This window comes from Danio rerio, chromosome 9 (assembly GCF_052040795.2).
Source record: "Danio rerio strain M-AB ecotype USA chromosome 9, GRCz13ab, whole genome shotgun sequence".
Lineage (NCBI taxonomy): Eukaryota > Metazoa > Chordata > Actinopteri > Cypriniformes > Danionidae > Danio > Danio rerio.
Genome location: NC_141029.1, coordinates 26,133,317 through 26,148,831, shown reverse-complemented (window position 1 = coordinate 26,148,831; position 15,515 = coordinate 26,133,317). Strand labels below are relative to the sequence as shown.

At 36.6% G+C, this 15,515-nt stretch overlaps 3 protein-coding genes across 23 annotated transcripts; 2 read left to right on the top strand and 1 right to left on the bottom strand.

Annotated features, from left to right (window-relative positions):
* The first annotated feature begins 845 nt into the window (after nucleotides 1–845).
* Nucleotides 846–4,962, top strand: nabp1a (nucleic acid binding protein 1a). Of its 4 annotated transcripts, none has more exons than XM_087266390.1 (6): nucleotides 846–1,844; nucleotides 2,075–2,213; nucleotides 2,378–2,449; nucleotides 3,183–3,267; nucleotides 3,572–3,632; nucleotides 4,233–4,962. In XM_087266390.1, exons 1-6 carry the CDS (start codon nucleotides 1,751–1,753, stop codon nucleotides 4,433–4,435), a joined length of 654 nt encoding a protein of 217 aa, XP_087122516.1. In that variant the 5' UTR covers nucleotides 846–1,750; the 3' UTR covers nucleotides 4,436–4,962. The 4 variants fall into 4 exon arrangements, with proteins under 4 accessions (XP_087122516.1, XP_087122517.1, XP_087122518.1 ...); XM_087266391.1 differs by having other exon boundaries at nucleotides 846–1,879; XM_087266392.1 differs by having other exon boundaries at nucleotides 846–1,926.
* ftcdnl1 (formiminotransferase cyclodeaminase N-terminal like 1) lies at nucleotides 4,957–11,110 on the bottom strand. Of its 18 annotated transcripts, none has more exons than XM_087267086.1 (6): nucleotides 10,865–11,110; nucleotides 9,476–9,591; nucleotides 9,252–9,399; nucleotides 8,995–9,150; nucleotides 8,348–8,536; nucleotides 4,957–7,599 (listed from the first exon to the last, which is right to left on the bottom strand). In XM_087267086.1, exons 4-6 carry the CDS (start codon nucleotides 9,101–9,103, stop codon nucleotides 7,169–7,171), a joined length of 729 nt encoding a protein of 242 aa, XP_087123212.1. In that variant the 5' UTR covers nucleotides 9,104–9,150; nucleotides 9,252–9,399; nucleotides 9,476–9,591; nucleotides 10,865–11,110; the 3' UTR covers nucleotides 4,957–7,168.
* On the top strand, nucleotides 10,395–15,452 carry zgc:153521. Its single transcript, NM_001077728.3, is given in 2 exon segments — nucleotides 10,395–10,912; nucleotides 13,538–15,452. Coding segments are annotated over 2 exon segments (987 nt in total). The 5' UTR covers nucleotides 10,395–10,642; the 3' UTR covers nucleotides 14,255–15,452.
* Nucleotides 15,453–15,515: the final 63 nt, after the last annotated feature.

Here is a 15,515-nt window from a genome sequence, read left to right as displayed (position 1 = left end):
AAAATTACTGTTGTTGATCTGCTATAAATGCAGAAAAGATATAATAATACACACATATAATACACACACACACACATATATATAATTATATATATATATATATATATATATATATATATATATATATATATATATAATATATAAAGCTGAAATTTATATATATATATATATATATATATATATATATATATATATATATATATATAAAGCTGAAATTGAGAGAATTCCTTACTATCTATATGTACCAGTCATGTTTCCACATTGACTCAGAAAGCAGATATGAGGAATTGATAACGATACTTGTCTATAAATCCTTTAAAACATTTTAGATGTTTATTTATCTGAGGGCAAAGCGTTTAAATAACTTTTTTGATATACAGCTGGGTTCATACAGCCTTTGAAATACAGTAAAATATGTTTATTTGCCAGCCATCTATCGGATTACTATGAAGGGTGATGATGCAACCCAAATACCTTTGGAAATATTTGTGAACGTGTAATCAAATCATATTACACAACGTCGACAATCGTACAAGGAAATGGAGTGTGGTTATTTCCTATCCATGTGGACACATTCTTCATCTCGTCCAATCAGAATGAGCTCAATGTAACAAGAACACGGTAGAACCCAATATTTCAGTTCATAAAGCGTTTGATCCCATGTAATACTGACGATACAGTATACCAAAGAGTGAATTATTTTCACAGTCTGTTTATGCATACATGCGTTTATTGGACTGGATTGTGAGCATTTAACAGCAACAGCGCATCTCTGAACACCCCCACGAAACGGTGCGATGGCACATTCGGGAGAATTTAAAGAACTGAACACACTGGCACGGATCAGACGCTTTGTTAGTGAGGGAGAGACGGCTAGCACTGTGAAATAGAGAGTTCCCCTCTTTTGCGACATTTCTTTTATTTTATTTGTTTGTAGGATGGCTGTGCTTCACACGTAGAATACATGCTACATTAACTTCAAAGGCCAATAGGAAGTTTCGAACTGCTCATAAGGCATAAAAAGTTAGGCAGCTACAGTTATTTCGGCTGACATCCGTTTTAAATTGATCCAAGTTTCGTCGATTTAGCCTTAAATGTGGAGCAGACACGTAATGAATGATTTTCGAAAGGAAGATGAAATGAAGAGATGCGAGTTTAGTAGTTTGAGCAGCAGTGTGTGCGCCTGTGTCTGTATTCACTGACACCGTTTTAAACGCAGCCCGCATAATAACCGGCATCTTAATGTAAAGCGATCATTTCAACTGATATTTGGTAACTTGACGTCGTGTATTGATTTGTGTACGCTAGGCTAGCCAAAAGATCTTACAAATGTGTCTGGATGCTAACCATTTTAATCAGTGACAGACTTGAAGCGAAGTCTTTAGTTTTAAGGTTTAGAGGCGGATGAACTCTAAAATGTCCTTCAGCAAAACGAGCTAAGTGTTTTTATGCGAATAACTAGTTCGTTTTATTCGTCGAGGAGGAAATATTTCCCCTTTTTACGTCCACTCCTTTAACGTTAGCTCGATGGTCAAATAAGATAAACTAACTGCCGCCGATGTTAAGCTAGTAACACTTCGGCCTTTCTTAAAGGATCTCACAACCCACATTTATTTGCCAAGTAAAGTTTATTTAGCGAACAAACAACCCACTCAGAGCACATATTTCGTTCTAAGTTAGATCGAGAAATCCTCTCACACGGCTGTGGTATTGCTAGCCGGTGTGCTAGCATCCGCCTCAGCCCTCAGAAATGTCGAATATCTCCAACGAAGCTGTGATCTTGATTAAAGATGTTAAACCCGGATCCAAAAACCTTAATATCGTCTTTATAGTTTTGGAGATCGGTAAGTGGAGATCGGCTGCTGTGTCCCTCACGACCGTGAGTTAGCACGAGCTCAGCTAATTCCTAACAGCTAACATTTAAGGGTAACATTGCGCTCGTCTCCCGTGTTGCTTTGTGCTCCGCGTAGCTTTGATTTTCACACCTCTGCTGTCGAGTAACGCAGTTATGTGTGTGTTTTAGTAGTTTTGTAACGCTTGATAATTTACACTGAACTTTGTTGTGCACGCGCAGGTCGGGTGACGAAGACAAAGGACGGGCACGAGGTGCGCTCGTGTAGAGTGGCGGATAAGAGCGGCAGCATCGCCATCTCTGTGTGGGATGAGCTGGGCAGCCTCATCCAGCCCGGGGACATCATCCGCCTTACGAGAGGGTACGAGACGCCTCTTTACACTCTTGCTTTTATTTAGACCTCACTGGGCTGTCAGTAGATTGTCCAAGTGCTTGTTCCACTGGTCTTGTGTAAGACGTCACCACTATCAAATGTGCATGTGCAAAGAAAATAGTTCTGATTTGGCTTCATATATTTGTGTCTAGGTATGCTTCGATCTGGAAAGGGTGCCTTACACTGTATACTGGACGAGGAGGAGATCTACAGAAAATAGGAGAGTGAGTATTAAATGCATCCCTTTAAGAATTTATTCGTTTTACATTTTCATGATTCTTTTATTTCTCAACATTAATAAATAACGGTGTACTTGGCACATGAACAAATTAAAATTCACCTTTTTGTCAGTAATATAATCTACAGAGTGCATTAGTGACTGGCAACTTTTGCAGCAAGCACTGGCCCATGGCAATAAATGAAAAATCTTAATACTTGTAGTTCTGCATGTCATTGAGTGTGACAACATAAATTATTGGCTGAATCTGTAATTTCAGTGCATGTTAACAATAATAGTTTTGACTTGAGAGCATGGGCATACTCCATACAGTGTTTTAGGTGACTGCTGAATATCTGCTTTGGCACATTTTGCTATAATGCAGCACTGACTGGTGGTTTGTGTGTGTCATTATGAAATGTATTATAAACACTTTTCTTAAGTAAATGTATAAGTCTCCATTTTATTACCTAGATTTTTGTTTGTTTTTTTTGACTGAAAATTGGTCTTGGTGGGATTTCTAATAAAGATTTGTCATTAATAATCATACTGACCTGGGCAAAAGCATGTTTCAGGAGAAAATGATGCCAGCAACACTAATGTTATTGGTTTTGATTTTACAGGGATTACATGAATTGGTAACATGTGCACCTTCTGCCAAATACATGTTTAAGTAAAAGAGACATTCAGAGGCATGTTTCCTCAGTGTTGGAGCCCTCATAGTGTAATGTCTTTCACAGATTCTGTATGGTGTATTCTGAGGTTCCAAATTTCAGTGAGCCTAATCCTGAGCTGCTAGCACAAGCTAACCAACAGAACAAGACGGTGAGCCCAGTGTTCCTGATTATACGAAATTGCTTTTCCATGTGTAAAATTTCCTTCAACGTGCAGAATCATCTGCATGCCTAAAATTTGCTGCACTTATAGTGGAAAACATAAAAATGAAGGAGTCTGTAAAACAAGCTTTAGCCTTGTTTAGAACCATTTATTCTGAATGTGACTAGCAAGAATTTGGTTTCACTTCTGCTGCGCATGCAAATACAGAGTTATATTTTAAGCTGTGAACAGCATGAGCTTTGCTGGTTTATTATTAAAAGACCATGACATTTATCTTTTATCCTCTTGGCAGAGTAAAGAACAGCGTGGAAATTCTCCACCAAATCAAAATGCAGGTACTCCTGTGCAGACAGGTGAGTGAATATGGCTAATACTTCACACAGTCTGTCCAACTACGGTGACAGATGCTAATTTTGTAGCACTAGCATAATGGTTTTGAGTCTGGAGTCGTTCAATCTCAGAAACTTGAGTTATTGCAAAATGGCTTTTTTTTCTTCTTTTTTTTTTAAGCATACTGCAAGTTGTTTCTGATTAGATGTGTCTACTAAATGACGCAACAAAGGGCCCAGATTAACCCACAACAAAGTTTAACTTTAGGGTAAATGAGTAGAACTTCTTTTTGGCCTTAAATCCCTTTTCAGTTTACTCTTCTGAAAGTGGTATTGGATTAATATTTGAATGGACAGCATGCTTTCATTCCATAACAAAAAGCATCTCTAATGTTTCATTGCCACAGTCCAATGGTAGTTCAAAGATGCTTATCTGTGGGAGTAAGTCTTCTGTTATGTTCACTTTGCCAAATTGTCAAATTTCCAATTTAATTTAGGAATGTCTTTAATGTTACCATTTTGTTCTTCAGGTGAAGTATAACAGGGCCTTAAATATTTTCTCTCTACTGGTCACTTTGTACAATTTGTTTATCACTAAAATATTTAAATTTGTGTTTCAATCAGGTAATGGAACTGTGCCAGTGTTTTCCAATAACAATGCTGCACCTGTGCCACGGGATCCAAACTTTGGGGCTTCAGGAAGACCAAATGGGCGTGCTCCAGGCAATGGACCACCCCCAGTAACTGCAGGGGGAACCCCTGCTCCACCCAAACCCACAGTCAGCATTAGCAATGGCAGGGACCCAAGAAGGGCTTCAAAGAGATGAGACTTCAAAACCATTTCCATGTTCCCACTCCTTTCTAAAATTCATCCACAAACCATCCTTACAGAACACAAAACAATACTGCCAAAAGATACGAGGTTTAATGCTACTGTTGCCACATGTGCTTTTTGTTATTTGCAGAGTATGATTATTTGTTTCACACAAGTTTAAAGTTCAACTTGTCCCAGTTAAGGGTTGGCCTTTTTTGCCATTTAAGTGCCGATTCAGTGGCCCACCGCTGCTTCCCTTTTCCTAAATGTTAAACTATACACCATACTTGAACACTCGATGCACTTTCTTTTTGTTTATCATGAATGCATTGCCATGCCATTCAGGAATGATTAACTGCTGTTGGAAACTGGGGAATGAACTTCAAAGTGACTGAAGACTACATGGGTTCTTCCCTTTACTCCTTGGCCAAAAAAAAAAAAAAATATTACCAGAAGTGACCGTGTGAAAGGAGAGGTGATGGTTTGCTCTAACTATTAGAATTATTTAATTAGGAATAAATCAAGAACAAAATATTGGGATCCCTGCGGTGGTTGCAGTTGTTTTACTTGACCTTTTCAGTGCCATTTACAACAAATAAGACTTGCTTTTCATAGTGCAATGGGACTACACTAAAACATTCTGCACACTCTTATACTGGAACACCACCATGTATCATTTGTAATCTAGATGTTTATTTGCTTATCTATGAAATAGATAATTTGGGAAGACTTGACCATACCGTTATAGATGTATTTCTTTTGGTCCAGTAGTTAAGCTCACGTATCTAGCCAAAGTGTTCTTTTACTTGCATTCCTGTTCACATGAGAGGTTGTTTTGTTTGTAAATATTTGCACATTTTATATTCTTACCCCACTTTGTGTTCACGCTTGAAAATGATATGCAGATTAAATCTAGTTTGTCAAGACAAGTTCAGGTTTAAAAAAAAAAAAATTACATGTTTTTTTGAAAAATGTCCAACCTGATGATGACCGTTAAAGGCTAAGAACATACCCACACCGGTGATCTGAAGATGTGGTTTTAATAAAATCCTTTTCCTTTTGTATTTAAACAAACATGGATCATTTTACCAGGTAAAGTATGTTACTGGGAGTTGCAATTAATTATCCAAAAATAGTTGAATACTTTGTGTATTTATTGTGCTATAGAATTATTTGAGTTCATATGTTAAGATAATTGCTTTTTATTAGGATATATTTGCCCAATTCATGTATTTGCGATTAGTTTGCATGCAGTAGCTGCAAACTATATTAAACCAGTTAGCCAGGGGAAATGTCAGGAACAGTATTTTTCTGGTTGCATTTCTATGATGAAGGTTTTAATGTTTCTGTGCACATGAAACATGTTTACCGTTGAAAAAGATTTACATTAATGGTTATTACATTGATGTCTTATTACAAGCTATACAATTTGATCTTGTATAATAGAGAATTTAGCATTCTTTGTAAAAATATCTTTAGGTTACAGCAGCCTGCTCTCTGTTCAGAAAAGTTATGGTAGTGTTGCTGCAGTTTAAAGTGTCTGCTTTGTATTTTTGTAAAGGTTGGATGATTAGGGATTCCTGTTTATAGCTATATCTGTTATAGTGACATCTGGATAACATTAAGAAAGAACTGATGCAAAACAAGTCAAGTTTAAATGGCGAAGACAGAATCTATATACGTTATATTCAATTGTACCGTCTTTTGTGAATAAGGCTGCCTCTGACAATATTGTCAAATACCTACAGTATCTTGTTTCAAATGGAAGCATAAATATTCAGTTCAGAAACCCCTTTATCTTCAGCTCAATCAAGCTCAAACTTGTATTGAATGTTTTCAAAACCTGTTTTTTCAGAATGTTTGTTCCACGTAAAATATCAAGGAAGTAAAACTCAACAGCTTGCGTAATTAGTTTACCTATTGCTGTCTGTACTTGCATGATAAAGTACTCATGCATTTTTGTAATAGTGAGTAATTTAAGGGATAGTTCACCCAAAAATGTAATTCTGCCTTTATTTACTCATCCATGATTTATCCCTTTAAAATGTTTGAGCCATACTAGAAGATTACTCTCATTGTCAAGCAGCAATGGCCTAATTAGTTTTTTGTATAATTATACAGACCTATAAGTACAAGATTAGTGATGAACCCAAATTACAGCATTAGAACATTTGTATTATTGAAACGAAGCAATTAAACATATTTCCCAAATATTATTACATATTAGCAGTTAACATTTAAGGCACAGTATTTAATATAATCATCCGTTTTTGGTCCAATTCCTAATTATATTGATCATGAGAATTATATTTGAAGATCAAACATTTTAATCGTATAACAGCATGCATGGTTTCTGTTATTTTAAAGTTTGGGTGAAAAATGAAATGAATACTACAGTCATTTACTATGATCTGGCCCTCATAGTGTTCCACATTTTGTAGAACACAAAAGATTTTTAGTACATCACAGTCCATAGAGTCGAATGTGAAGTCAGAGGTATGCAAAAACTGGTATTTGGTGCCATTATTCTTCAATATGTCTTTTTTTCTTCCACAGAAAAAGTCATAAAGGTCTGGAATGACACATGGGTGAGTAAATGATGAGGATGCTATTCATTTAAAAGCTTCAAAAACACCCGATTAATAATTGATCTCAGAAATATTTTTCTATCAGCTTTAGTCGATGATGATGATGTGCTATTGTTTTGCACATGATCAGAGTGTTAAAAGTTTATTTATTTTTTGCTTCACATGTGCACACGCCTCAGCTCTTTCCAGAACTCTCCAATGCCATTAGAGATGGCTCCTTCTGCCAGTCTCCGGCACTCGCGTGGGGTAAAGCCCACCAGGGCTGTACCCTTGATAGCCACTCCATGGTGTTTAACCAATTCTGCTACGCGTGCAGTGATTAGTGAGGCTGGAGCATGGCAGAAGGTTTGCCCTCCAATGCTGAAGTTTGGCCACTGCTCCTCACCATGAGATGAAGAACTACCATGAACACTCTCCACATTGCAGGCGATCTCCACAGCACCTTCATGTGGCAGGGCCATGACCTGAACTCCAGGGATGCCACCAGGACTGGATTCACGGATTGCTGAAGCCACACTACGGCCCAGGGCCAGATCCTGGGTATCGATGGTTACATTACAGTTCATGACGTAGGGACTCGCTCCAACACCTGCAGAAAAAAAAACACTCTTTTTTACATTGATTATAGAGGTTCAAACTGATGATTGAAATTATAGGGAAATAACCTTTTGTAAAGGGATAGTTGACACAAAAATTAAAATACTACCATTATTTACTGGCTTTCACATTGTTCATACGTTCAGAGTTCAACTCATAAGATTTCATATAACCCCCAGACACAAATTAGCTTCTAAGTTTTAAATACATGGATTTCTCAGGTTTCATTAACAAAAATATATAATTTGTGTTTTGAAAAAAATGATTAAATTATGTTGTCATTTTAAGTGAACTATTCTTTTACCAAACAATGACCTTTTCTGCAGGTGTGGTTTTTATATATCTTGAACCAAAAACATGACAAACTGTAAATACTTTCCAATACTTTTCCAAACTGGAAACTACATTGATGCACAATCAAATAAAAACTTTAGCACAATAAGAATCTTAATTGGAAATATATACTCCAATATAAGAACTAATTTACATAGTCCAATCACTTTCCATCAATTCAATCGTATTATAATGATGATCATTCAACATTTACATTATGCTGATAGTTGAAATAAAAGCATAAAGTTTTCTAACATATATGAAAATGTATGGCTTTCTTTGAGAAAATGTATAGGATTTTTCCTTCCAAACCCAGCTTTCATGCTCTGTTATGTGCTGTTATGCAAAATCTATCTTAATGTTTTGTATCTGTTTTATATTTTTTGATTGCAGATAATAAAAATAACCTGTAATGCCGTATCTCCTTGTGGGCTGAGAACCAATGTCAGGCTTGATGTTTGACACATTCAAGACCTTTCTGAACCAGCCGATCTCCTTCCTCCTCTGAGCCAGACCTCGATGCTGAGGTGAGTCTGCCCAGCCAAACAAAAAGGCACTGGTGCCTGCTACGCGTTCTGCCAGAGTCAAGGCCAATGCTAAACAGAAAAAGAAAACAGCGACGGATAAATATAGACAATGACAAAATCACTTCATATCATTTAGATTAAAAGGCCAAAATCAAAACTCTTAAAATAATATTCTTGTTATGGATAACAAAGGATTATATTAATAGGTTAAATTAATACAAACAGTAATAATTTCACCACAAAATATCTTAAAGGTGACATTTAAAAGTAGAGATTGTAGCAAGAGAGTTATATTAGTAATATAAATAATTCTGGCAATTTTTATCAAGAGTGTAGCTGACCCAGAAATAAATATTCCATTATTTACTTCCATTTAACTCCAGTGGGTTCTGATTATAGTAATTTTGTTGTTGTTTTTACAATAGTTTTTTTTTCTCACTTATTTAAGATTATATAGATATAATATACTCCACAAACGATTGATTAAGAAAACACTTTTTTTTTGGAGCGCCTACATCTCCGCATACCCTGGGCTTCTTCTCCACAATCCTGGAGTCCCACATCCTCCCCCAGTGGATAGAGAGGCACCAGATCCACTGCACCCATGCATGGATGGATGCCCTCGTGAACACTCATGTCAATCAGAGAACATGCACACTCACAAGCAGACAATACAGCCTCCCCTGAAATCACCAACAACAATGAAGAATAGCCTCTTTGTACCCTTACTTATAAGACAATTGTTCTCAGCTACTATTAAAAAATGAACGAGCAAGCTACTCACTTATGAGCTCAATGTTTGCAACAACAGTAATGACAGAGCGGTTGTAGTCAGAATCATTGAAGATGTTCAGCACTGTGACACCTTCACGTTTTTCTCCTTATGAATGATGGAGCCGGACCATTTGACACAAGAACAAACCAAAAGAATTCTGATTTCTCAAATTGATGAATTATCGAGTAAGTGTTAAAAGTAAATTTATGGTCTCAAAACAAACATGGTCTCACCCTTTATGTCAGTGATGGCCGATCTGGCCACTGTCTCCACCAAGTCTTTTCTTCGGGCTTCAGAGATGTTTAAAAGGCATGCAACCAGTCGTCGACCAAGAGCTGAGCAGGACATCCTTTTAAAAAAACAGAAACATTTACACCTCCCAGGCCATATGATCCAAAACCAGACACTCAGTCAGCTCAGGGTCGCCTAGAATGAAAAAAGAAAGCTTAACTCTCGTCAACACTTAAACATAAAAAGGTTAACTTTATTACACAATGTTTAAATGGTCAAATATGTTAAAAGTAATTAGTCATGAACAGTTAAGGGTTGAAGAGCTGTGCAAGTTGATAAACAACATATTGATTAGTTCAAAGTTCCTCATACTCGCAGGTACAACAATGATCTACTCGAGATAAATGAGTTTTTTTTTTAAATTGCTGAATTGTTACTACACACAACACAATCATTATATACTTGCCTGTCATGCACTAGTCTCCAAAAGAAACCTAGCACACGCTCACAACTGTTTCCGCTAGCGACGTCCGATTACTGAAAGAATCGTTCTATTGAGTCGATTCTTTTAAATGAATCTACTGGACTGTTTCACGAAACCTTCCAAACGAAGGCTTTCCCAATTTTCTTAAACATCACAAAACTATACATTTGAATGCAAATCAAGCACAATATGCCCTCAGATTTATATCTGTTTTTATAATTATATAAAGTTTTGTATTTTTCTTTGCCTCAGCTGGATTAAAATAACCGACCGAGTCAAGATTCTAATCACCTGATTTTAAAAGAAATATTTGTTTGAGTTTTTAATCGACATGGCTCTGTCGCATTAATCGCTATATAAATATGCTACCTGTGCAGTCAATCCAAGAATGTTTTGAAGCAGCGCTGTCTGTTCACGTTTTACGAATGTGAACCCGCGCATGCGCGTCAATGACGCTCCCGTAAAGTGCCTCTTGGCGGCGTTTAATATAAACAAAATACGTTCATCTGTCCATATTTCATTAACCTAAACTTTTAAGGTTTACTTTATTCCGCAAGCTCAACCGCCGAATACCTGACACGCAGGACAACAGTTTGAATCATGTGGCGCTATTTTTTGCTCTGGTTTTGCTGTGATGGCTTCGATAATGCTGCAGGTCGTGCAGTCGCCACATAATCTCGTGTTTATGGGAAGTATCCGATCAGTTGTGGCGTGTTTGTCGCTAGCCGCTGTAGCGAGGAAAATGACCGCTGCAACGGGGCAGAGTGTCTCCGGGACATCTGCTGCTGCGGCCGGGCTGCTCCGCCTTACTTCAGTCCCCGGTTACGACCATAACCGCGTCAATGATGTTCTGCTCTTAAGACCCGCCGCGGAAACCCAGAGACGATGCGACAATGAAACTCAGAACCTGCAGGATGGAAATGACCACGTCGTGTTCTTTCCCGGAGACATTCAGGTCGGTGCTTGTTATAATAATCATCGACCTACTTTTACTAAAGCCATTTGATACACTTACGAGTGGACTAATGTTAGTTACATATCTATATTTAGTTTTTCATCACAGACTATCAAAAACAGGCCCAGGACATGACAAAAACATGCGGAGAAACTCTGTTTAGTACTTGCACAGAGATGTCAGTGTCACGCGGTGTCTGTGTATTTCTGAAGAGTGATGCTTAAATTACCATGTTTACATTATATATAATATAATATATGTAATAAGCAATATACATTATTTGATGTCAATGTATTTACTAACATAAATACTATAACTTTTTATAAAATACTATAGAATTTTATAAGTACATAGTACTAATCCTAACAAACTAGGTATAAACAGTTTTGTACAACATTTTAAAATCGTAATTCAAAATTTGCTTATGCATTATTAAAATGCAAAGTTATTAACATTAGTTCATGCTCTGTGAATTAACAAACTAACCACGGACAACTTTATTCTCCCTAATGTTAACAAAGATTAATAATTACTGTAATGTACTGTTCATTGTTTGCTAAAATTAACACACTGTGTCATTCTCAACAGCTATTGATATATATATATATAAATAAAAAGCACTTAGTTTACTATCATTTATTGTATTATAATAAAAGACATGCACATTTACTTTTAAGCTTATAGTAAAACCTGACATATATTTCGATTATTGATTAATCTTGTGGTTCATGGTTCATACAGTCATGGTAAACCTGGAAAAGTCATGGAATTTTGACAGATTTGGAAAAACAAACTTTTGGTAAAGAAATTAGTTTAACAAACATCTTACTTCAATTAGGGCTGCTCGACATTAGACAAATCTGACATTACCATATTGAGTATTTCTGTGATCTATATTGCGATGTGAATACAATTTCACTAGATGATTTAACATGTTCATTTGGACTGATTGGGGGATTTTGAAGAGGAGTAAATTTCAAATATTAATTAACAAATAAATTTCAAGCATTGATAAATGAAATATAGAAAAGATAAAAGTGAATTCTAGTTTTCAGGTATTCACTATTCAGGTACAGATATTGAATAATCAACACTGCATAGTATTCATTGTATATTATTTAATCTATTAAAGTTACAAAACTTTTCTTGTGGCTGAATGTTTTAAAATTTGAAATATTGAAATATTCACACAGTCACAGACTTTAAAGAGACAGTTTACTCAAAGATAAAAATGTACTATTTACTCACACTTCACTTGTTTCAACACTGTTTAAATTTTTTGTGTTTATTTAAAAAAAACTCACTAATGTTTGAAACAAGTAAAGGGTGAAAAATGGTAAGTAATTTTTGGGTGAACTATCTCTTTAAACATGCATGCAGGTGATAAACTTTTTCTCCGTTATGATTAAACTCTATATTAAACTATAATCCCAACATCGCATATCCTGTGATGTGACTATTGCATTGCACACATTGCCGTATCGATGCTGAAACCATATATAGTGCAGCCCTAATTTGAATATAGGTTAGATGTCTTTCCTTCTTTTTTTGGCCAAATGTGTTCTTTGATATGCTGTAATAAATTGAAACGTCATTGTTTTTCTTATTATTTACCATGTATATGTAGACAGTACATGAAACATTGCGTCATGAAAATGTACTTAAAAGTTGTGCAAAAGTCATGGAATTTTAGTAGTAAAAATGTGATTGAACCCTGGCGGTGGCTTGCTTTAATCGCAGTTATTTGAGAACGCCTCATAATAAAAAGTGCAAGATGATATTTCATAATTTTTTAATGACAACTCATCATCAGCACAAACAATTGATCATCATGACAGACATATATAATATTCCTGAAGGAATCATGTTATTGGAAAAATGGAAAGCCTGGAATATTACAGAAATTAAACAACTATTTGACAGGTCATGGAATTTGCTAACAAAATAAATGTGTTTTATTTATGTGCAACTGTAAGTTCGTCCATAAGAGTGAAGCTGCTCTTTTATCAATGTAATCACAGTTTTAAAAAGCTAAGTAGAAACCCTGTTTTTATATAGAGTTGAAGGTTAAAGTATTATTCCTCCTGTAAAATTCCAAAACTTATCCAAATATTTCCCAAACACAGTTTAATAGACCAAGAGAATTTTCACAGTATTTTCTATAAAATATTTTTGTATAGTGAAAGCTGTTTTGTTTAGTTCGTCTGAAATTTAAAAAAAACTGTTTTTTTTATGTTTTAAAACTATTTTTATAGTCAAAAAATATGTTTTTCATCAGTTGTCTACAGAACAAACCACTTTTGTCCAGTGCCTTGTTTAATTAACTTAACTTGCTCAGTTAACCTGGTCAGGTCTTTAATTGCACTTCCAGCTGAATGCTCATATATTGCAAAATAACTAGACAAATGTGATGAACTCTCATTTTGCCAAAGACAAAAGAAGATAGTCAAATCAAAGACAATAATTGTTTGGAAATGTGTTCAAAAATCTTGTTACGCTGCACTTGGAAAAAGTAAAAAAAGAAGTCAAATTTCCCAGGAGTACTCATTTTACCTTCAGCTGTATATAATATTTGTTTCTGTCCCTTCATCCCCTCTTCAAATGCATCATCTCATTCTCATCCAGAACTTCCAGCAGGAAATGGCCCTCCAGCCTGATGCCGCCCCGTGGCAGTGCTGGAGTCTGGAGCGTGTCGGCCTCACACTGGCCCACCGCTTCCCTGGCTGCCACATCTGGGTCATCCGTGCATCCCAAATGTACCTACACAAGTTCAGCTGCTATCAGAACTTTGTAGAAAGCAACCTATTCGGCGCACCAGAACATTCTGCAGACTACGGAGCCATTCGCCACCTGAGGGCACTGCTAGGTCACAGCATGCAGCAGGCAGGTCTGCCAAATCCTTTACCCCCGCTTAGTGGCACGTCCACCCCTGGCCCTCTTCCTGCCGGTTTCTCCTTAACCATAGTGGGCTTCAGTAAAGGATGTGTTGTCCTCAATCAGATAGTGTATGAGCTGGCCGGAGCCCGAGCAGACCCAGAACTCCAGCTGTTTTTGGACAGGGTGTCTGCTCTGTACTGGCTGGACGGAGGACACCCTGGCGGCAGTGAGACCTGGGTGACTGATAAGTGTGCTTTGGGAGAGCTGGCATCTAGCGGGGTGGCTGTTCATGCTCATGTTACTCCATATGAGGTTCGAGACCCGATGAGGGCATGGGTTGGGCGAGAACACCGACACTTCATTAAGACTCTGGAGGATCTGGGCGCCCGTGTGAGCCACAAACTGCACTTTGAGGATGAGCCGGCATCCATTGACAATCACTTCCGGGTCATTCAGGAGTTCTGAGCCCTCTCAAATGAGGCTTCAACTATAGTCTTAACATGGAGATGGCTTTCTATTGCACTATTTTATTTTGAAGGCAGTTTTGGGTTCCTGCTACCCATTATTCTCAATCATAACAATTGATGTTCAGGAGATATTTCCTGAAAAATGAAAATACTGTGACCCACATGATGTGTCAAGATATTGATTAATCTGAGAAACACATGAAGACATTTGATCCTCAGTGAAAAGTCCAGGTGGCCAAAACTCCAGTTAAAAAATGTTATACAGTTACTGTAAAATGAATCCATATAATGGTGGATTGCTCAGCTGATGCACTTGTGTTTAACAATTAGAAATTGTATGGTCTAAGACTTCATCACCTGGACTTTCAGTGGAGGCATCTTAAAAAGCTAATTTGTCTTATGACACTATATGATAATTTTACATTGTGAACATTAGAATGACCAAACCTGTAGAAGATTGAACATGGCTGACTTTAAGCCTAACTGTTTTTGCTTGTCGTATTTATCTACATAGGCTCTGTCTGATATACTAGGATGCTTGTTTGACATTGGTAGTTTTGAATGTGGATATGCGAAGTACAACCATTACCTCGTCATGTTTCAAGGGCTCTCTTATCTTGCTACATAGAAATTAATCTTGAAGCGCTTAATATGAAAATAGTTTATTTGTTATGTTGTGTAATAAGCATGGCTTTTCAAGTATCCGTATCCCTAAATGAGTATGGATACTCTCAAAACATTTCCTGTACTGACCTTAGTCATGCTATTTTGCAAAGGCCTGTAGTCATACAGAACCTAGATTTCTGTAGTATCCTCTCATTACATTGGTTTATTATTACAAATATGTTCGGTGTTTGTGTTCCTTTAGTATTTCTTTCATTTGATTATCAAATCAAATAATATAAGAATCTTCCATAGAAATGAATTATATAGAGCATTTACAGTACACTGATAAAAATCACATTTTAAAATATTTTATTTATTGAGTGCACAACTGTTAGTTCTGTGCCCAAAACAAATCTTCAGACGATACTCTAGATGGCGCTCTTTGTTTGGATTATGCTTTATGACTGAATCACATAGAAATGAATATGTGGATTTTGTAATGTCCTGAATGTAATTTCATGGAAGTGCTTCCTGCTTCTTAATCATTCCATGCTGACGTAATTCAATAAAAATGCCGTAATGTACCCTCAGTGATCTGTGACTTAAAGGATAATTACCCAAAAATGAAAATTCCGCCCTCATTTACTCACCCT